General features: G+C 40.9%; 1 protein-coding gene across 6 annotated transcripts in view; it reads right to left on the bottom strand.

Annotated features, from left to right (window-relative positions):
- Positions 1–2,897: 2,897 nt before the first annotated feature.
- The window catches only part of WDR26 (WD repeat domain 26), a 40,032-nt gene continuing 19,210 nt past the window's right edge, over positions 2,898–23,719 (bottom strand). For 2 of the 6 annotated variants that reach the window (XM_083496099.1, XM_083496096.1), the window contains 11 exons: positions 22,246–22,382; positions 20,966–21,063; positions 20,180–20,336; positions 18,696–18,834; positions 15,529–15,669; positions 14,949–15,068; positions 13,904–14,049; positions 13,526–13,604; positions 12,893–13,022; positions 9,984–10,169; positions 2,898–7,403 (listed from right to left, as the gene is read on the bottom strand). In XM_083496099.1, the coding sequence (XP_083352225.1) occupies positions 7,378–7,403; positions 9,984–10,169; positions 12,893–13,022; positions 13,526–13,604; positions 13,904–14,049; positions 14,949–15,068; positions 15,529–15,669; positions 18,696–18,834; positions 20,180–20,336; positions 20,966–21,063; positions 22,246–22,382 (1,359 nt within the window). In that variant the 3' untranslated portion in view covers positions 2,898–7,377. Of the gene's footprint in view, positions 7,404–9,983; positions 10,170–12,892; positions 13,023–13,525; positions 13,605–13,903; positions 14,050–14,948; positions 15,069–15,528; positions 15,670–18,695; positions 18,835–20,179; positions 20,337–20,965; positions 21,064–22,245; positions 22,428–23,719 lie in introns of all 6 variants that reach the window. The other 4 variants (XM_083496098.1, XM_083496094.1, XM_083496095.1 and 1 more) reach the window with 3 other exon arrangements.

Below are 23,719 nucleotides of genomic sequence, written 5' to 3'. Positions count from 1 at the left end.
GAAGCCTAATAAAGTTGGCTATCAATCAAAGACTAGAATACTTAACAGCTTTTTGTCAACATTTCTACTGTAGTTGCCCTCGACACAGTAGGAGTTCCCTACGGAAGGATAAATTCAACCCTTTTCTCCTGCTTTTCTGTGTGAATCTTCCCTTTTAGAGATACTAATAACCTTGTTGGAAGGGTGTAAAGGAGAGGCTTAAGTAGCACAATCCATCCTCCTCCTGCCCAAAGCTGCTGTTGGTTTGGTCATGATGGCTTATTGTGACTCATGTCAAGGTAGCTTCATGAAATGCTACAGGCTCAGGCAGTCTTGGCTCATTCACGGATGGTATTTAATCTGATCTCTAATAGGAGCAGGAAGTGTCCTCTTTCATCAGGCTTCTGCAGTTGAAGCTGGTTCTTGGTAATTAAGGGCTGCTTCTAAGAAAACACATCTCACAGTCCTTACCTACTTTAAATATGCCTTAAGGGCTTACATCAGTCTGCTTGGCTCATTTCAACACCACTCTAGCCTAAACCACTTAAATTTTTTAGACTAGTTTTTAAAATGGATTATGCACCTTTAGGAACTGTTCTCCACCTAAACTGTAATTGCATTGTTATCTGGCTTGCTATAGAGATGGAGTTTATTCCCCATCCTGCATCTGATTTTCCTTGGTTTAGAATCAGGTACAGTGGTACCCCGCAAGACGAATGCCTCGCAAGATGGAAAACCCGCAAGACGAAAGGGTTTTCTGTTTTGGAGGCGCTTCGCAAGACGAATTTCCCTATGGGCTTGCTTCGCAAGACGAAAGCCCATAGGGAAATCTCCGGGGACCTGTTTTAAATTGCTGGCGGTCGGGAGCAAAGACCTCCTGGACCTCTTCTGAAGGCCGGCGGGGGGCAAAAGTCTTTGCTCCCCCCGCCTGCCTTCCCGGAACAGTGGAGACTTCTCCGCTGCCCCGGGCGATCTTAAAATGCTGGCGGGCGGGAGCGAAGCGTTCGCTGCCGACCCCCAGCATTTTAAAATCTCCCCGGGACAGCAGAGAAGCAGCCCCCTGCGACCCTCTCCCGGCTGGAGAGGTGACGCGCGCCTATGGCAGGAGCCTATGGCAGGAGCCTGCTTTAGCCCCCCGCGCGCTCTCCCAGCTGGAGAGGTGACCCGCGCCTATGGAGGCTCCTGCCATAGGCGCGCGTCACCTCTCCAGCCGGGAGAGGGTCGCAGGCCGGACGGCTTTTGAAGGCAGGCGGGGGGGGGGCAAAGACTTTCGCCCCCCGCTCGCCTTCAGAAGAGGTCCAGGACCTCTTCTGAAGGCGGGCGGGGGGCAAAAGTCTTTGTCCCCCCTGCCTGCCTTCCCAGGGGCTTTTACATCGCCCCGGACAGCGGAGAAGTCCTCCGCTGTCCCGGGCGATTTTAAAATGCCGCCCGCCAGCATTTTAAGATCGCCCCGGACAGCGGAGAAGTCCTCCGCTGTCCCGGGGTTTTTTAAAATTTAAAACTGTCCCCGGACCTGGTCTGAAGGCGGTTTCCCTAGGAATGCATTAATTGATTTTCAATGCATTCCTATGGGAAACCGTGCATCGCAAGACAAAAAACTCGCAAGAAGAAAAAACTTGTGGAACGAATTAATTTCGTCTTGCGAGGCACCACTGTATAATTTTTTCTCCTATTAGACGACCAAGCAAAACACATTTTTGTCTTGTTCTGCAGGTGGTTCCCTCGACTGCCTTTGCAATAGTTTCAGTAACTGGCTTGGTATATATTGCTCCCCTTCTGCTACTAGTCACATAGCACAAAGGTGACATATATAGGTTAGTCTATAGTGTAGTTAGAGGTTAAAGCAGTTTCTAGAGAGCTAGGCACACTTATACTTCGAAAATGCATGGAAATATCTACCTTCCTTTGGTGCAACTTAAAAAAAGGTCAAGGGAGGCGCACAGATCCTTCAGTAGCTTGCTCTATACGTACTTGATGCAAGAGTATCCCTGTAAGAGGTGTTAAGTTGTTGCAGCTGACGCAACCTTTACTATATACTAGTGGCCACCTTTTGAGTGTCACTCCAGGTTACAGAGAGGCAATGTGGGGAAAATATATAGAGTGGAACCTCGGTGTTCAAACGTAATCCATTCTGGAAGTCGGTTCGACTTCTGAAACATTCGAAAACCGAGAAAGGGCTGGCTGCAAAGTCAATGGGAAAAAATGAAAAATGCACCTAATAATAATAATAATAATAATAATAATAATAATAATAATTAATAATAATAATAATAATAATTTGTATCCCGCCCATCTGGCTGGGTTTCCCCAGCCACTCTGGGTGGCTTCCAACAGAGATTAAAAACACATTAAAACATCAATCATTAAAAACTTCCCTAAACAGGGCTGCCTTCAGATGTCTTCTAAATGTCAGATAGTTTATCTCTTTGACATCTGATGGTAGCAGTTCAACTTCCGAGGTGCGTTCGAAAACGGAAGCATTCACTTCCAGGTTTTCGGCATTCGGCTTCTGAAATGTTTGGCAGTTGAGATGTTCGAAAACTGAGGTTTGACTGTACACATATACCAGCTGTGGGGGTCATTTAGTTTATAATGCAGCCCAGCACAACTTATGATCCTCCAAGCTGAATATAGCCCTGTGCATAAACAGCCTGGTCTTGAGTCCCATCTGTGGTTATAAAGCAGGAATGGCTGTCAAGCCATAACGGATGGCCGCTAAGCTGTTTTTCTGCTCTGTGGATCACTCTTGTAAACTTGCTCTTATGTAATGAGCAAGAGTAGCACTGGAGGATTAACTATCATAGCCTAAAGCCCGGGCCCTGCTGCTCCTGCATGAAAAGACCACAAATGCTCATGGGATATATACCAGGGTTGGCCAGAAATAGAACTGAAGCTTAGAAAGCTAAGAACTATTCAAGTCCAGTTATTCATTCTGTTTATTGAATTGGAAAGAAAGGGAATACAAATATTTGTTAAGTGCTGTGCACCGACATGGAAAGTGTATTTTTTTAAAACCCCAATAAAAACAAAAACCAGTAATTAATGTAGTTTGAATGAACATTTTAAAAGATATGTTTTAATATACTACATATTTATAAAATAAGGTGTTCTGTAAATAATTAGTAAAACAAGTGAAAATAAATATGGAGACCCAAAGTTCTTATGTTTTAATGTAATATAGTAAAGAAACTTTAAACTACTTAATATAATTCAAGAGGAGTAACAAAAATCCAGAAAGTTTAAGAACGCAATCCTTTGAAACATTTAATATCAGTCCATAGCAAATAGTCATTACATACCAAAAGCTCTAAGTGTTAACTAGTTCCACCACAACTCCATATAAATCTTGACAATTTAGAAATTTGAGAATAAAAGTTCTTTTCTTGATCTCTACAGCTTGGTTTGTAAGTACACACATGCTTTGAGGATCCGTTTCTTCCTCATACATTTTCAAGGAGCCGACAACTTTTTCCATCTGTGCCGAGAAGTGTTAAGAATTAAATCTAGTACATTTATCCTAACAATGAAACACTTAAAAGATGGAGCACACTGAATTTCAAATTTATAAAAATATATTGGTATTAACCAAAATCTTAAAGTTAGAGGACACTTCACATACACACAACATGACTTAAAGTATGCAGTAAAACATGACATGTACCTAGAACAGTTGGTTCCATGACTGTTTGTGTTTCACGCACACACATTCATACCACACGCACACACACTTTGCTGAATCCGGATCATCCAAAGTCAGCAAACAGGAAATGGGGTTCTAGTTTGTGTTCCAGCAACTAGAGCAGCTACTGCAGACAACACTGCACAAGTCAAGTCCACCCTGTTCAAAAAGTGTCAAAGTGTTTCCAAAATTCTACTAATTGTCAAATGAGCGGTTTGTTCTATGGCAGCTGAAAATGGACTCAAGCCAATGCAATATACATTTTAACCATATATAGGATTGATACTCCAGTTTTAACAGTTCATTTGAAATGCATCAAATTGAGGCAACATGTGCTTTGGGGGTATTGACAAAGGGCACCAAGTTTTACTGAAAATTGGTTCTCTTCCCCTTCTGATCCTACCCCAAAATTAGAAACTAGACATTCTTCTGCTGTTAACTAAAATAAAAATAAAAATTACAAGAACTCTCCCAATGTCTCTTTTGCCAGCACAGGACTGGTTTAAGAAAACATTTTAACTTAAAGCCATTTTTCCCTTTGGGGTGGGAATTTATTTTTTTAATTAAGATGGCACTAAACACCTAGTATTAAATTACATTCAACAGTATCTGCTCGGAAGCCAGAATGAGACTATTGGCAAAAGTTGGGTAGCTTTCACTGGTGACTTCATATCAAAACTTGTATTATGATCCCCTAATTTTAAAACTAAAAACTTGAATGAGGGAACTAAGCCACACATTTACAAGGCGATTTTAAGGGCTATGTAAAAACTGTTTCTTCTTTTGTGCTCCTACTTTTAAAATCACTTACCTGATCTGAGAAGCACTGTGGCAAGATACTGTAGTGATTTCTAGCCAGTGTGCATATTTTGGAGTTGATGGGTACAAAACCTAAGGCAAAATGCAAACTACTGTATCCTCTTTCCCACTCATTGCCTTCTGCTCATGGTAAGATATGGCCAGTAATCAGTGACTGCTCTAGCCTAGAGTAGAAATGCCTTCGTCTTATATAAAAAAGAATGTTGAGATAAGCCTGTTCCTTGACTTCTTCCCTAATAACAGTGACAGTCTAGGGTTCTTCTTTTTTATCTGAAATGCAGACGTGCTTTTCAATCTACATATCAGTCAATTTAGGCTGCTCAACTATTTCAGATCACTCACAAGAAATCCTAGCATTGTTATTGCAGTTAAAAGTTTGCTTCCAGACAGACCTTGACTTTATTTGGTTCAGTTCTATGTCAAGAAGCAGAAATTAAAACCACCTCAATCTGAAGAGCTTCCTCTTAAAGTTGCGTGGTCTGTATTATGCAACTGAATTTAGAAATGGCACTCTCAAAACACATGCTTCTCGTTCAGCTCCACACTCAAGTGCTTTTTTATTTTTTAAAAAATCCAAGAATTCTTTCATAAGAGGTGAGGAAGCATAAGCAATAGTGTGTCCACTTAATTTTGCTCTTAATTTGGTTTCCTGCTGGTGTTATGTGTTTCAAAGAAAAGGAAACAAATTGGTCAATTTTTTTTCACCACAACAGTGTCCTTGCAGGAGGTCTTAACTACAAACAAGCATCAGATTGAATAACCTATAGAAATCTAGTAGCACCAAATCAAACTGATTTTAGTGCACTCTTCATAATTCACTTCCAATTTCCCTTCCAATCTCCTAGGGTAGTTTTGAGTTTGCAAGCAGTACCACCAGCACCATATCAGTAATACAGCTGTGAATTTTTAAAGATACAGAATGAGGGTATCTGCAAAAGTAATATTTTATACAGGCTCAGAGGGAGGACTACAAAAATGTTCCAATTACAAAAACAAACCTTAATGTCAAATAGACAGAATACATGTCAATGGACAATTGTAATAAATGTAAGGTAAAATTACATATAAAAAGCTGAAACAGAACAGCTTAAATGTATTAAAGACTGGATGTAAATTTCTTTGCTGCTCCTAAATCCATGAGAATGCAAGGCAGCGGCATTCTGTTGTTTAAAGATTTCTCTGTAAACCTGGTCTGCACATACATTTTAAGCAAATTGGATAATTGTAATAGTGTTGTGTGCTTATTCAGAGACAATCAAAGTTAAACAACTGAATTACCACATTGATTGGAATACCACTTGTTCCAGTCTGGAGGTATTTAAAGAAATTCAATCATGAATCTCTGATCAAATTAGAAGGCTCTGAAGGAAAACTGTAGCAAGTCTGAGTTAAGGGATACATGCCAAGTGCAATGGCAGTAACTCATATTCCTTATCACAGAATCTGTGCCTAAAAAAAACAACAAGCACAAGGGAGCATATTTCCTTCTAGTCCTGTGTCTTTCCTAATGTTAAGACCTTTTCCCACCTGTACCTTCTATTTTAGCTGGTACTACAAGGATGTGTTAACTGTTCTTTTATTATGAGTTGCTTTCTTTTCTGTTCTTTTTAAACTTAAGGATGGCCCTAAGTGCATTTTCACCCTTTAACTATAAGAGAAATTCTGAAACCAACTAACTATGTCAAACAGCTGGTTAGTTCTCTGAGTTTTAGTATGTATCCTCTGCACAAAGATAGTTAACAGCACCTACTCAGAAACAGTTCCTGGAGAAAGAATGATCTGGAAAGTTTGTACAAGGTATGTATTTAATTCACAGCAGACAGTCAACTCACTGATTGATTTATTTTTAAGATAATGCTATAAAGTACTATTCTCATTTTAGGTCTTTACTATGTTTTAAATAAGAACCATTGCACATTAAGGCCAATTTAGAATTTTCATTTATTAAATTTCAGAAATTACATTGTAATGGTTTAGTTGGCGATTCTGAAAGTTCTCAAATTGTTTTATGTTGGTAAACAAAGTTTCCTTTTAAAATAATACTTTATATAGCCTGTGTAAAACTGTTGCCAGCCAAATGGTCTTACACAACACTCCAGAGGAGCACCAATTATACTGCATTTACTTGTAGATGACACTTTTTAAGCTGATTTCAATTCCAAATGTATACAAATGAAGTCATTTTAATGCTATAAATTATTTATTTTTCTTTCTTAAAAAAGAAGATTGTGCTGTTAGCCCACTTACAGGGCAACAAGCTAGGTGAAAAGTACAAAACCTTTTGTCAAGTGTGATACTGAAGAGTGCTTTTCATGTCATTCACTGGTTTAAACATCTGGGTTTAGATATACTGTGCAACGGGCAAGGCTTAGAATCCATGAACCAAGCTGCAAAGATCTCAAGCTAAATAAGGCGGAGAGACTCAGAGAAAGAAGAGAAGGAAAGACTTTCCTATCCAACATGTACTCTTCAGACTAAAGCACTCTTTCTATCAAGCCTTCTAAACTGTTAAATAAAAGGTTTCCAAACAAGCATTTAAACTTCATTACACAGAAGAAGAGCAACAATAACAGTAGTCTGCCTGACAAAATGGCAGAAGGGAAAATGTATATACGGAGTTCAATGGTTAGCCTGAATGTAGCACAGTTCTTCACAACCGATGGGGGGTTACTTCAACATGGTGTCCAACAACGTTCTAACGACGTGCTTCATCTCAACTGTTTACTATGAAGCAAGGTGGTAAAATGTTTGGCCCCAGTTGGGCTTCAGAAATGGTTCTTTTTTTTCATGACGAGCATGTCTGTCCAGCTATCAATCATGTTTGTTTGCACCAAATCCCAAGCCATTTAAAATACGACTAAATTTAAGTTAAACAGAAGTCGTCTGCTCCAAATTCACCATCAACTATCCATGCTACTGCATTCCTCTAAGGGGGGGAGAGGGAGATGGAATGTAAAAAGAAAAGAAAAAATAAGAAATATCTTTAAAATCATAGTTCACCTTAGCCATGATATACATATGTATCTTCAGATTTACAAAACACATACACACAAACTCTTTTAGAGCAACCCAACCCAACTGAGCAGCTACAATCGCCATAGTACTAGTTCTGAGAGTCCAGCAGGGGCTTTTAAACAGCTTGCTTCACTTTGGGAGGTACAGAAATCATTTCTAATACCGGGCCAGTGGGAAGAGGGGCTTTTCGTGCAAAAGAGACTTCCTTGATTGAGTTGAAACCTCCCCTGCAGGAGCAGACAGCTGCCAGAACCCACATTTAACAGTGTGATAAAGTAATTAAGAGGTTGAGAAAAGTAGTAGTAGTAGTAGTAGTAGTAGTAGTAGTAGAAGAAGAGTTTGGATTTGATATCCCGCCTTTCACTCCCTTTAAGGAGTCTCAAAGCGGCTAACATTCTCCTTTCCCTTCCTCCCCCACAACAAACACTCTGTGAGGTGAGTGAGGCTGAGAGACTTCAGAGAAGTGTGACTGGCCCAAGGTCACCCAGCAGCTGCAGGTGGAGGAGCGGAGACGCGAACTCGGTTCCCCAGATTAGGAGTCTACTGCTCTTAACCACTACACCACACTGGCTCTCGTAAAACCATTTTAGATATTGAGATGGAAGGAATAAGAACTGGTACATGGGGCTTTAATTTTCCCTAAGATTACTTTGCAAGCAACTTCAGGAAATTCTAAAGCAGAATAAAGCAAGCATTTCTAAAAGAATGGAAAATGTTTTGCAGACTGGAAGCCCAATTAAAATTTTGACACATTGTTAAGAAAATAACATTGTTTTTGCTCACACCATGGTGCAATGTATTGGCTTACACCTATAGACACAAAAACTCCTATAGCCTTGCATATTAGAAAGTGTATACATCTAACAAAAGCCTGTTTGCTAAGAACTTGTTTACTACAGTCTAGTTTTCACATATGATGGTATCTCTTTTTCTGCTGCACCAGCTTTGCAAAAGAAGGGCATCTTGACAAGAGCAATGGAAAAATTAGTCCTGGCTTGGACTAATACCCAGATAGGACTTTTGCATTTCAGAGATATCAACTGGAATTAATTCAAAACCTGCAGAACCACTGGCAGTAAAAGGTTCCAGGTGATACCTAAGAAGCAGTCAAGAATTGAAGCTCAGGTTTGTCTCAGCTATTGAAGCTCTCTCCTCATGTAACAGATACAGCTCCAATTAACAAAATGAGCAAGATACCCTTTCATTTCAAAGCAAAGAAACAGCTACATCATCAGTTTCAATTGATCTTTATTCTAGTTTGCTAGGGTCCAGATTTCTTTTCATTTCATGCCAACTAAAAAAAAATTAACTACCAGGTTCAGTAACATTAAAATAGCTTGCTGCAGCTTCTAACGGTTCACACAAGGTGTCTCCATCTGATTTTTGGCAATCCCCTGCCTCTCTGTGCAGCCCTTCCACTAACGCTGCAATCCATATTGTTCAAGTTGCTTCCTTTGACTCTCAAGAGACTTTTTAGGGGACACAGGGAGAGGAGATAATAAAATCCATTATGTGTGTGACCCAATGTTATTATTATTATTATTAGTAGTAGTAGTAATATCCCATATTTTTTCCAGACCTGTACTCAAAGCAGCTTACAGATAAAATGCAGAAACTCCACACCATACTTCAGTAACTTATCTCCTCTGTCATTTACTCTCAAGTCTCATTCTCTACCTACTCTTCCTTGAGGTTTCTTTCTTGGTTCCCTGGGCTATATTGCACCTCACTTATCATTCTTGTCTTTGTGCTCCTTGTCCCTTCTTCCCAGTCCTTAGGCACCTTGTGAGAGGTTATAGTTCAAGCCAACAGGTACTACCACCCTGTTCTGAACTTTTTGGAGTTTCCCAAGGTAGCAGACTCTTCAAAAGGAGGGACTAATACACAGTATGATGTGAATTTGTCCAAAGTCCCCTTTACAGTAATAATAACTGAGGCAGCCAATTCCTCATACACTGCTTAATTCTGAACCAAGGGCTGGGGAGACCCTGCTTCAAATCCACTCTAAACAACTAAACGTGCTGGGTGACTCCAGCCTGTCATTAACTTTCAGCCTGTCCTATCTTACAGATCTATTGTAAGGACCAAAAGCTGGTTGGGGGTGGGGGGTGGAGAGAGCGAAGAATACTATTTATGCTGCCTTGAGCTCCTTGAAGGAAAGGTGGAATATAAATAAAATAAATTCCCAAAATAAAATACAGACGACTCTCAGCTTACGCTGGAGTTACGTTCCAGGGACAGTGCATAAAGCCAAAACCGCATATAGTCAAAACACATTTGGTTCCATGGTGAGTGGAATGGGATTGCCAACATTGCTTCCCCGACCCCGACCCACAATCTCTTTCCTGCCCCATTTTTATTCTTTTGTCAAGTGTGTAAAGCTGAATGCGCACAAATTAAATGTGCATCAGTTGTGAGTTACCTGATCACAAGTAAGTAAGTAAGTGCAGCATACCAAATTCCTCTTCCATAAAAATTAGATTTGATTTACCTTCAATATCCTGGTTGTCTACAAAAGGTGCTGGTCCCCATATTCTAACAGTGCCATCGTCAGAGGCGCTGGCCATCATGGATGGAATTTGTGGGTTCCAGCTCACACAGTTGACTGTGCGCGTGTGCCCCGTCAGCTCCGCAATTGGCAGCTCGCTACGTTTGTGCCAAATATATACTTTGTGATCTAAGATGAGACAGGAGGGAAGAAACATGAAGCATCCCAAAATTTAAAACATGTTCCGGCACTTATCCATGTATTAACTGTTTCCATGTTAAAATTCCATGTTATCTCCAAGAACTGATATCTGCTCAGTAATGCATCCAACAGCTTCAAAAAGCTTCTTTTATGGCATTTAGAATCCTGTATTTAAACTAACAACAAGCACTGATCTTCTCTGCAAGTTGAAAATATTTGTAGGTAACTGGAACATAATACAGCTTTAAGTAGGCTTCATATTATCCAAGTAAGAATGCGAGTGGTTTGGGTGTTAACTCCTTACCCATGCCTTCTACATGCATCAAGACTGGAATCAAGCTCTGGTCTCTCACACTTCCTCCATATTCTTTCTGTCCCCCCTCCACCTCTACAGGTGGTATGGGCAACTTCCAAAAAGAACACAGCTATTTCAGTGTGGGATCCCATCTAAAACTGGATATTAAAATCCCTTTCTGTAACCGGTTCAATATGTAGGGCTATGAAAATTCTGTATTCAATTAACTGCAGGAAACTCTTTATTCACTGATTAACTTTTGCCTAAGAACAGAGAAGGAAGTGGGCAAACTGCAGGGCCCAGTCTTCATCTTTTCAAATGTACAGGTAAGGGAGAGGGAGGAGCAACAGCCACAGAGTTGCCTTTAAGTATCTTATCCTATCCGAACAATTCTATCAGTGGAGGCAACAAACTCCATTTCAAAGGCTCCAAACATCCATGGTTGTGTTGTTGTAGAACAACATATCCACATAAAAAGTGTACAAATCTGAACAGTAGCCATGTGACATGAGACAACTTTGTGCGATTCTTGCGCCGATTCCTGTACTGACTGCACCCATCTAAATTGTAGATTATACAGAGATGGCTGCAGATCAGATGTACTACTCTCTGCATTACTGAAAAACAACAAGTCACAATGGCTACCAAAAAGAGAGATTTCTGCTAAATATTAATATTCCATAGAAGCAAACTTGACTTGGAGTTAAATACTTGATAAGGCAGAAGCAATTACATGAAGAACATCTGGTAGTACAAGAGTTATTTTAAAAGTTTTAGAAGTTAAACTACAATGTTTGAAAACTAAAATATGACAGTCCATTTCCAAAAGTACTCACTTATTTCCCAACCCTTATAATCATGCTGTGACCTAAAGTATTGCTAAAGTATTTTATAGAAGTGCTGTCTGTATCATTAAAAAAAATCAAATTATCATGGAATCTAAATGGTATCAAAGACTCCTACTTGTACGTATTTCCATTTTTAACCTACCAATTTCAAACTATACTGTATAAGCTTCAAGTCATCACACATTCACTGTAAGGCTGCAACACACAGCACTTACTCATAGAAAGATATTTTCCCCTCTACTTTATGGATGTTTATGTGCACACGAGTTAGACGTGATTTTTACTCCCAGGGAAGACCCTTTGATGTTTGGGGCTGGTAGGTGGAAAGCCTACCTAGCTGAGAACATACCTTTACACTTAAGAGCTTATGACATTTAAATCTGTTACTTTTTTTGTACATAGAGACTTTCACAGCAGCCATATTTGCAACAATTCAGTGCAAAGAGGCAACAGCCTCAGGCAGTCGGAATCTAAATTAGGTGCCATCAGCTTCAACTACAGCTGGGTAGTTTTTAGACACTGAAAATGAAAAAAATAAAAAGCTTTTCTAAGTTGACCTGGATAAATTAAATTCACATTCATGTCAAACAAACAGTAGGCTGTAACTAAGTGATTTGTTTATGCAATCCTGTGTGGTGTACTGAAAAACTGATACACCAGGGAGTTAATACAGTTGATTAGACATTCCTGGGGCCAGAAATTATCTGGAAGGGGAAGGGGATTAATGCATGCAATAGGAGTGGCACAACTACATACAATGGCAATACAGTTAAGATACAAGGCATCAATAAACAGGCTGTTCTCAGGTGAAAAATTCACCAGTTAGTGGTAAAGAAGAAACACTGTTTCAAAATACTTTATTGCAGAGCCCAACTAGAAATGACCTCCTATTCAGACCAAAACCACCTTCTCCTAAAGTTTCTATAAGCTACAGGACAGGAGTACTGTTGTCCACACTGTATATACCACCATACTATTACCCTCACAGAGAGTAAGCTCCTTAATGCCTAGAAAAGCTGTCAAACAGGCCACTCACAGAACCAACAATAGAAAACGCTAAGATGACAGTCAGGTTGCTGATAGCCAAAGTTACTGAACATGCTAGATCTGCTACAGGATATGAAACTTGTTTCTCTCACTGTAATTAGTAATTATCCTTGAGATGTTAGAACTCTTCTGGATTTACATAAGCACACCTACCTTTGGAAAAACAAGCCTACATCAAATAAAAATTGTATCCCTGTACACCACGCTCATTCTACCAAGACTACACCTGTTACCATAAACAATAGCCTTGTACATTCAACCTCCTGTGCTACTAGATGATTTTTCTTCTTTCAGCAAACAAATCATTGGTCACGAGCAAAAACAAGCTTGGTCACTGTGAGAATTGGATTAGATAGGCCTTTGGTCTGATCCAGCAAGACTCTTCTGATGTTTGTGTGAATTGTTGCTAGCATATTTACCTTACTTGTTAAGTAGAATACTACATCATTCCCCTATGTAGGAAGAATATCCTTGAAATATATATAAAACACACAGAAACAGATCTTAAAAGCAAGAGTTACCTTCACTGCCACTAGCGATGAAGTCTTCATTATGGCCTCCAAAACATGAGTGAATCGTGTAAAAACCTTGTGTAACACCTTGGTACTTTCTCACTAAAACTCTGTCTTGCAAGTCCCATAAATGAACTCCCTGAGAACAAAGAGCAGGGTGGAGGTAATGTAACATTACACAAACAAATTCAGAACAGAAAAAGCAATCCATTTTATGTGCACCAACAATGGTTTATACCCCAAAGTTACATGAGCAGAAGGTCGCTTGCTCAACAGAGATTTCTTGCCTACTCCTCTTCACTGCAGATTGCCTGCACCTCCAGACAGCCTCTGCCTGGCATTGAGGGACCTTCAGAAAAGGCCCCTGAAGCTCAAGTGGGAAAGAGATGCAGTGTGTACAAGCAACTTCCCATTTACACAAGCGGCTCCAGGAGGACACGGAGGTTGTGATATGCAGCGCTAATGGGCACTTGTTTCCCTTCTGCCTCCCAGAAGAATAGACTTTAAAATCCGGGAGGAAAGGGGGTGAAAACATGTGCTTGTACAGTTTCCATGGCAATGCAATGGAGAATGTAGGCAGGACTTTCCTTCTCATTTATGAGTATGAAAGGGATAAAGCGAAAGGCCAACTGGACCACTTACCTGAGTTGCTACGTTTAACAAAGCTAACCGGCCATTTTTCGAAATCGTAAAAGACATAATTGGATGATCTTCTTGTACTCTGAAAAATAACAGAACACATAAGATGAGAGTCATGACTTTGTATTCAAAATTAGTATTTCTACCCAATTTAACTGGTCTCATTATACGGTGCCTTGCAGACCCATAAGACCCAATCACATCCACACATTTTGCCTAATTAGGGCCTAAAAAAAAGAAAAAAGGGGGGAGCCCAGCTTTAAAGCAGGTGTACGAACAAGACACCATATGGAATTTTAAGGCATCTCAACTCAGTTTCAGTATTTGACAAAGTTTACAATGATCTGTTTATGTAGCACAACATGAAGAAGAGGTAGTTACATGTTTCTGTCTGTAAGGTCCTCAAAGTTATAGCCCCGAATTCGCTGGTGTGTGTCTGATGCCAACACAGTCTTCCCGTCACTCAAGCACCACAGGCATTGCACTCTCACTCCTTCCCAGGAGTCAAGGAGATTACCATCTAAATCCTAGACAGGAAATGCATGCAGTGAAATAATGAGAAAGGCGGTCTTCATTTAAAGCAAATTGTAACATGAAAAATTTGGGTTATAAAAGCAGTTAGCAGTATGCAAGTATGTGCTTCACACAAGGGAAAATATATTCCAAGACAAAGGTGGTGAACCTGCAGTCCATATCTGGCAGACTTCAGAGCCCCTTAACAATTTGACCGCTAACTTGGTTTTCTATATACAGTGGTACCTCAGTTTTCAAACGTCTCTGTTGACAAACATTTTGGTTTTCGAATGCCGAAACACTTCGGTTTTCAAACACGCCTCGGAAGTTGTACATGCCACGTAACTTCCGTATTTAGTTTTCGAACGTTTTGGAACTCCAGTTTTCTGGAACGGATTACATTCAAAATCCAAGGTACAACTGTATCTTCATCTAAAAACGTCCCCCTTTTTTAGGCAGTGCTGTAGACTTCCAACACACTAGTTTCAATCTCTCCACCTAGTCCAGCATAACAACAGGGGTACAGATCTTTCCATGAATTTTTCTTTTGGCTTTTTTTTTTTTTACTTTGCAGAAGGATCCTTTCTTGTTTCCTATGTCTTACCAAAACCTAATAAACGATGGCACCACACATGAGCAAGAAGGGGATCTTTTCAAAGAGGCTTTATTTTTGCTTCAGATAAATATGCTTAGTATTTCACAGGAAGAAAAACACTCAGCAAATTCCAAATGGTAGGTTTCTACAACAGGTTATACTTGTGAGGCTTTTTACTGTGAAAAGAAACCCTTACAAAATATATTCTAGTACAGCTATACACAGCTACCCATGCAGAACATAGAACCACAGAGACAGCATTAAGTTCAAAGTCTACAAGAAACTGATGGCACTTTGCATTGTAAAAACAGTACTTACACACTGATAGAACTGTCCACGCTGCCCTCCAGTCACAAAACGTTTTCCATCTGGATTCCAGGCCACACTTGTTAAACTATCTTCATGAGACTGACTCATCTTTGTCCTCAGCTCCCCTGTCTGTAGGTGAAGTAGTATAAAGTAACGCCAATGAAAAACTTGCTTAAGAAAGCAAATTTCTAACATTTACTTAAATTTTTAACCTGCTTCATAAATTCAGGGCAGCTTACAAATAAAGAATAGACACTCAAACAAACATACATACAGTGGAGGCTGCCACCCCTGCTCACACTCTTATCGGCAGCCACACAAACTGCAACGTGACAACAGCCTTACATTGTTAGGTATATAGGATATATACACATACATAGTAACTGATGACATCATTGGAATACTGCTGGTAATAATGAATAGAAATCAATAATCTGTTCTATATAGATAACCATGTTTTAATCAGATTCTCAGCTCCAAGAATAGCAGGGGCTCCCCTTCGATAATATCAATATTTCAATTATGGTTCCTGTGACAACACTATTGATTAAGACACTCTATCAACGAACTTCATATTAATAACCCTTACTTGTACATTCCAGAGCCAAAGCTCAGAGCAGTCATCTGGACCACAGGCAACAAGGTAGTTGTCATCTGGACTCCAAGCAATGTAGGAAACACCATATGCATGGCCTTCCAGTGTCTTGAGCAGTTTTAGCTGGTGTGTATCCTTTAAAAAAGAAAATATTGCAACAATGGCTATCTGGGTTGTTACTGAGATCTACCTGCAGTTTTAAGCAGTTGTCTTTGATGCCTATTCTCTCGCTGCCTCCTCCCAAAACAGTTTAGGAAACCAACATACCAAAGGCTTGTTTACCAGTTCCACCTTACCTCAGGGTAGACACACACTCATTTCTGCCTACTTGACAGAAGTGTAGGAAAGGCTGTACCAGGGCAAACCAAGAAAGGAGGTACACAGGAAGCCATACAAAGCAACACAGAACCGCCTCCCCATTCTGGTTTAACAACATTCTTGGAAACCAACTAATGAAAAGCAAAATACTTTCGAACACAGATAGACATTAGGGCGATAAGCAGAAGTACTAGTGAAAGGAAGGCTATGGACTAGCAAATGTAAACCTTGGGCATAATAACTGTTTGCACCTTTTGCTCCTCAAAGAATTTTGCCTAGTTTTTGTATGTTCTAGGGCTGGGCGATGTTAGGTTTTCAACACTGCAATGTATCACTAGCTGAACAGCTCAGTTTGGCGATAAACCACAACGCTGAAACAAGCTGCATTGGCACCAGCTGGCAAGGCGCAGGGTGAAACTGCCTCAGCTGTCAGCCGTGGGAGCTGAGGCGCTTTCACCCCAGCGTCTCGCGGGCTGGGGCCAGCTGCACTGGAAAGGCTCCTGCCCCCAGCTGAGCAAGCCCCAATGTCCCTGCTGGTTGTGCACAAGCAGCAGGGACCTCAGAGCACCTTTCTGAGGCTGGCTTGGGGAGCAGGCGAGCTACCCCGCTTGCTCGCCCCCCACTCCCCAAAGACGGACCAGGCGGCAGTAGCCAAGCCCACAGAGACTATCAGGACTGGAATTGTACAATGCCATTCTATGCATGATTACATAGAGGCAAGTGACAATACAGCGATTGTGGTGGCCACTAACTTAGGTAGCTTTAAAAGGGAGTTAAAGACATATATTCTATTAATTTGTCTATCAATAGTCACAAAGGCTATATACAACCTCAGATTCAGAGGGGTATACAGTGGTGCCTCGCAAGACGAAATTAATTCGTTCCGCAAGTTTTTTCTTCTTGCGGGTTTTTCGTCTTGCGAAGCACGGTTTCCCATAGGAATGCATTGAAAATCAATTAATGCGTTCCTAGGGAAACCGCTTGCCAGGCTGGCGGTGCGGAGAAGGGCTTTTCTCCGCACCGCAAGCCTTCAGGACAGGTACGGGAACAGAGGGGAAGGGGCGCAGCGCTTTCCCTCTGTTCCCGGGGCTTGCGTGGGAGGAGGGTTTTTCCTCCCCACCGCCAACATTCAGAACAGCATTCTGAATGTTGGCGGTGGGAAGGAAAACCCTCCTCCCACCCCAAGTCTTCAGGAAAGCCATCCGATGCCGGCGGCGGGAGAAGGCTTTCCCCCTCCCCCTCCCGGCATCGGAGCTTCGTCCCGATGCCGCGCGGCGGGGGGAGACGTTCCCCCTCCGCCGCCGGGCATCGGGGCTTCGTCCCGATGCCGCACGGCGGGAGGAGAAGTTCCCCCTCCGCCGCCGGGCATCGGGGCTTCGTCCCGATGCCGCGCGGCGGCGGGAGACGTTCCCCCTCCGCCGCCCGGCATCGGGGCTTCGTCCCGATGCCGCGCGGCGGCGGGAGGCTTTCCCCCTCCCCCTCCCGGCATCGGAGCTTCGTCCCGATGCCGCGCGGCGGGGGGAGACGTTCCCCCTCCGCCGCCCGGCATCGGGGCTTCGTCCCGATGCCGCGCGGCGGCGGGAGGCTTTCCCCCCCCCCGCCGCCCGGCATCGGGGCTTCGTCCCGATGCCGCGCGGCGGCGGGAGGCTTTCCCCCCCCCGCTGCCCGGCATCGGGGCTTCGTCCCGATGCCGCGCGGCGGCGGGAGACGTTCCCCCTCCGCCGCCCGGCATCGGAGCTTCGTTCCGAAGCCGGCGGCGGGAGGAGGTCCGAGGACAGTGGGGAAGACGCGCTGCGCTTCCCCGCTGTCCCTGAGATTTCCCTATGGGCTGTCGTCTTGCGAAGCAAGCCCATAGGGAAATTCGTTTTGCGAAGCGCCTCCAAAACGGAAAACCCTTTCGTCTAGCGGGTTTTCCGTCTTGCGAGGCGTTCGTCTTGCGGGGTACCACTGTACCTCTTTGTACCAGTTACTAAAAAGTAACAACAGAAGAGGGTATTATCTTCTTGCATTGTTTGTGGGCTTCCTAAAGGCACTGAACTAGTCACTGTTGAAAACAAAAAGCAGAATCTGATGGATTCTTGGTCTGGTATGCATAGATTTCAGTCTGGGTAATGTAATTCAGATTTTGGAAGGAGCTGCTATTTAGTCCAGTGGCAGAGAATCCTTCAGATCAGAGTTTCCCAAACTTGGGTCTCCAGCTATTTTTGGACTACATCAGTGATGATGGGAAATGTAATCCAAAAACAGCTCAAGACCCACATTTGGGAAACACTGCTTCAGATGTTGATGGACTCAACTTCCATCAGCTCCAGCCAACATGGCCAATAGTTAGAGATGATGGGAGACTGAGTCCAGCAACACTATCCAACATTTCAGTCAAATAACCATTCATCAACAGGCTTCATCAATTAAGTTATACAGAGTGCAAAAAGCAGAGACAACGTAAAAAGGGAATGTTGACATTTTAGCAGAATTTCAGAAGACACAAAAGGAGCTACATTACGGGGAAGAACAACACATCTATCCAAGACCATTGACAAGTCTCACCATGCAAGACACTTACTGACTTTTAAGATTACAACAGACTGACTGAGATAGGTATCTCCTATTCTAAACAGGCTTTATTTCCAATAGAACCCGCTCCAGGAAACTAATCACAGTATTGGTTGAACAACTGAGCAGAACATAGCCTAAAACACAAAACTGATGCAAAGAGAAATACACCAAGGCATCTAGGAAATAAAGTAATGCACTAAAAATTAAAGCTTAATGACTAAGGAGTGATGTGCCAAATTTTATGCTTGTGTGTCAAACGATTCTGGAGCACAAATTTACAAACTTACTGGATCAACCTGCCATATAATAACAGTTGTATCCTTAGATCCTGTTGCTAGTTTAGTGCCGTCATTTGAGAATTTACAGAACCACACTTCATTACAGTGTTCTGTAAGTATCTGCTGTGTGTAACATGGGAACTGTTTCCTAAAAATACAAAGAAAGGATTATATAGTAAAATCATAGTCATTTTACTTGAGCTAGTACATATCCCAATAAAGCATGGATTCTAGAGTAGGATTTTACAAATATACAATATGAAACTTCTTGTTGCTATAGCACCTTAGTTTTTGAAGCTGTCATGCTGGCTCCTATTTGCATAATGACTATACCACGTATCAGTCATGAACCAAATAAACATGCAGCTAGTTGCATTCATTTAAAGAGCCTTTGGGTCAAACAGCCAATGGGGCAAAGCAAACTGGATGCAAAACTGATTAGACTTTCAAAAGCAGTTTGCAATATCACATGAGGGTCTGCTTGACACCAAACTCTTGTATATGTCTAAAAGGAGCTCTTTGGCTCATGGCATTGCAAAAAGGGCCCCAACCCTGACTGGGCATTTGAATGCTAGTTAGGACTTGCTACCCAATATTTTATGGTGATTTTTAGGAATAGAGGGAAAGGATTCTTAAAAAGAACCAAGGATGTTAGGGACAAGCAACAAATCCTAAATTGTTATTTATTTTTAAAAAATACATACTGCTGTGTCATAAAAATTTTCACAGCAGTTTACATCAATATAAAACCAAACAATAAAATCATAACAAGTTAAAAACAAGCATCAATAGGCCATTGTGTGGTGTGGGTGTGTGTACTCTTAATTGCCTACATAGGCCTGGAAAAATAGAAAAGTTTTCAGCAGGCATTTAAAAGTTGGAACAGAAGGGTGTCTATTGACAGGGTGTTCCACAGGGCTGAGCTCATGTCATTAAAGGCTATCATTCAGTCTGATACCGGAACCTATTATTGCAATCCTGCGCATAACTAGTCTGCTTAGATCTCGGAGTTCAGTGGGATTTAACACAATAACTGTGTAGAATGGCAGTCCAAGCTACCAAATATATTGAATCCCATGCACACTTGTCTTTAAGTAAGCCCTGCTGAACTGAACAGAGCTTACTTCTGAATAGATGTGCATAGGATTGCAATTAGGACTGAAGCCAAGACCATCAGCATTAAGTTCTGAAACTGAAAAAACTGCCAGAGATTTGAAATTATTATGACTATTTTAGGATCCTTACACTTAGATTTACTGCTATATAAAGACTACTTCTCTGTTCATATTGTTAACATGTTTCTAAATTGACCAAGTACTTTCACAAACGTTCCAAACACCCCCTAACATTGCAAAAATACAACATTCTTAACAAGTCAGCTGCCTAAGAAAATTGCTCTTTAAAGCCTTCATAAGAGAGTAAAAATTATTTAAAGGAACGTTGTTACATTAAAAGAGATTTCCATTCTCATTAAAATGAAGCAGTTCTCTTACCTACTGCAAACATGGTCTATCAGCAGTGATACAGAATCTAGATTATTATCTAGTTTGGTATTGTGATAGAGGCACCGGTCCCGTTGTAGTTCCACAGCCTGACGCAGTAAATTCTGCAGACGCCTTGGGGGGAGCATCACTGATGGTGGTAGGTAAGCTTCAAAAAATTAAAGAGTATTTCAGAGCAATCTTATAAGAAACAACATGTAAGAAATCTGGTATTCACATACTGGCCAGTATCAGATTTACCGATAATTTAAGCTAAAAACTACCCATAACTTTGGGACATTAATAAAATCCTCTCACATTGACCTTAACTCAACCTTTGCTGTTGCAAAGAAGCACAAGATTGTTTAAATGCCAATAAAATTATTAAGAAAATGCTAGTTACTACAAGTCAGTTCCCAAACTCTATCACACAGTGCCATGGTTTCTTATTAGGTGTCACTGATATGGAAGTAAAACACAGATAATAACAGAGTACGTTATACTTTTATTTTATGAGACACTTAAGTCACCATTACGCAGAATTATGCTATCCTAATTACAGCTAACAATTCTTAAACCATTGCATTTCCCCCTTCATAAATTTCCCCCTTAAAAGTAGGTCTCCCCAACCTACTACCCTTCCTATGTTTTGACCTACAAATCCCATCAACCTCAGCCAGGAAGGATCCAACACATATGACGGGCACCCAGTTAGGGAAGGAAGATTTAGAGTGAAATATACTAGATAAACAGATGAGCAAACATTGTATGCCCAGTGGAAACTAAGTTTTTTCTTACTCTGGAGTTTGTCCAAAAGTCTAGATCTGGAAGTTGTGCCTTTCCCTTCCCATTCTGCTTTTGCACGCAGGTCTTCTGCATGACTACACATCAGATATCTGTTTGTATATAAAAGAAAAACACATGAGATTACATATTTCAGAAATACTGACCTTCCCCAACTGCAACAGCATTTCAACCAAAAGAGCACATTTATTCTTCTTTGGAGCAAGAAAAAGGGAGATGGCCTTAGTAGAAAAGCTATTAACACCAGACTTTATGTTAAGTCTATATGGCTTAAACTTCTGCTTTCACTGTTTAATAAAGCTCTAATACATATTTTTTAAAAGGAATTTAGCATATCTAATTAAAGACGCTGCTCAAGTATGCAGTTGGTGGGAAGGAAGCAGAGCCATGAGAATTCAAAGGCATGTTCCTGAAACTGCTTTTAAAAACTGTTTGACAGGACTTCCCTTATATAGATCAATGAAAAAATCCCACGGAGTTCAACTTCCAGCACCAATCAGTAACTGATCAGTTCAGATGTTCTGTCTACACAACTGATCAGTCTGTGTTCTGGTACACACATTTTCCCCTTGAATCTCCTTGAGAAATGTCAGGATGTGAAGATAAAAGCACATTAAAATCTCAGAATGCAAATGATTAAAGATTTTTACTAAGTAAAAATACAATTCTATTTAATAAGAATATATTAATTTCACATTTAATTTAGAAATAATGTGAGAGTTCTGAAAGGAGGCATCCAGGAAGTTCTTCTTTCTATAGGAGTTTTTCCAGGTGGATGTTTACTTTAATACAGACTAGTAGAACCTGCAACAAAACACTGCAGTGCTGAATACTCCTATCTCCTATTCACAGTTCCTGACATGCTCCCCATCCCGCCCCAATTTTCTGTTTCTTTCACCTCATCAATTAGCATTCTGTGCAGACTGAGCATGCTCAGTCCTCAGAGAGCTGTTTGAGGGTTTCACCTTTCCTTTAGAGAAAATAAGTTTCTTTGACACTTCTGCAAATATGGACGTTCCTCTCAGCCTCTTGTATGTGGGTGATGCCATTTCGGTTATGCAAGGATCAATGCTTGGATAATAAGTTTACTATTTAGATATATTCAATAATGTAGAATCATATCCTTTTGGCATGCCTCTGCTTCAGGAATCCCAGAAAACACTAGCACTGGTGTAAAACTGGTAGTAGGATCCTATGCAATTCAAGTCAAAAGTTATTTAGTTCAATGGGATTTACTCTTGAGTAAACATGTGATTGCAACCCTAAGTACTTACCCACTGAGAATGTGAATGCGCTCTGTGTTGTATTTCAGTGGTGTCAACTCACAACGCAGAACTTGAAGTGCCTCCAGAACCTTACCATCCTCAAGATACTCTAGGTACTTTTGCTGCAGCAGCAAAAACTTCATCCTCTGACATGACAGAAAGCAGCAGGTCAGGTGGGGAGAAAAGGATGACTGCAATTTCAGAAAACATTTGAGCCTAAACAAGGGAGTATACACCATTCCCATTTGCCTTTTCAATACATTTGCTCTCATGACATAGGAATGCTTTGAACAGCCTTTTAGCATTTGCAAGACACACTGATTTGTGCTGTTTATTGTAAGTCATCAAGCTGCAAGAATACACACTTGATGGAACCCCAGATTATCTTCTCAATCTTCCTCCAGTTTCCTATACCAAGTACCCATACTCTCAAACAATCCTATTAAGCTAGGGATGGGAATCCCGGCCCCTGATTATCACTCTAGGTACAATGACACTACAGAACACCAGCCCAGTAGGGATCTGCTCAGAAACTGAATTTATACAGAGCATGTAGGACCTCCAAATATATTATATGCAAAAGCAAACATTGCTTGTCTGCAAAACAAAACATAGACCAGGCTTAACTTGATGTATATATTTTGGTCTTCATGGAAAGCAAAGATTATCTACTCTCTACATTCAAAACTCACTTAGCAGGCATGTCCATGGAAAATATATGCACCTTCAGCTGCAATATATTTTAAAAATTGGACCTCTCATTGATAGCCATGACCAACATAACAAATTCATGAATTTAAGGTAAGGGGGAAGAAAGGAGAAAAATATTTGGCACAGATTATCGAAAGCTCAAGTGGTAGTAGTATATTATTTGTAGCATGGAATGGCAATGTATTGTGTCTGTCTCTCACCTGGTAGCAAGCAATGTCCTCCCCCATGTCCCAAAAAAGTCTCAGCTCAGAAGAACTGCTGAATTATACTTTTGACCCAGGGGCAAGGAATGGGGAACATGAGGCGTGAGGGACAAAGGCGTTTATTCTGTTACGTATACTTAGGCTTTGATACCAGTAGTGATAAGCATCAATTTTTGAATATCTGTTTGTGTTTTAAGTTATTGGAAACAATTCCTTACAGTTTCTTGTTCTTTTTATTCAAATTTCCATTATTTAAAGAAATTTATGCATCATTTGATTGTAAGAAAATCTCTAAGTGGTTTACAAAAACATATACAATGAAACATCAAAATAGAAAACAGTTAGGAACAGGTATTTTAAAACATTCAGAAGATTATAAAAATCAATAGTAGTTTGAAAAAGATGTAACTTCTACATGTCTGGATGGGCCTGCCTAAACAAGAATTTATTTTTTAAGCAGGCGCCAAAAAGACTATAATGAAGGTGTCTGCCTGATGTCAATAGAGAGGGAACTCCAAATGGTAAGTGCTATCATACTAAAAGACCAATTTTTTCTAAGTGTGGAATCA

Source organism: Podarcis liolepis, assembly GCF_965112155.1.
Source record: "Podarcis liolepis genome assembly, chromosome: 3".
NCBI classification, from domain to species: Eukaryota; Metazoa; Chordata; class Lepidosauria; order Squamata; family Lacertidae; genus Podarcis; species Podarcis liolepis.
Note: the sequence above shows the minus strand (reverse complement) of the source record. Positions and strands in the feature narration are given on the sequence as shown.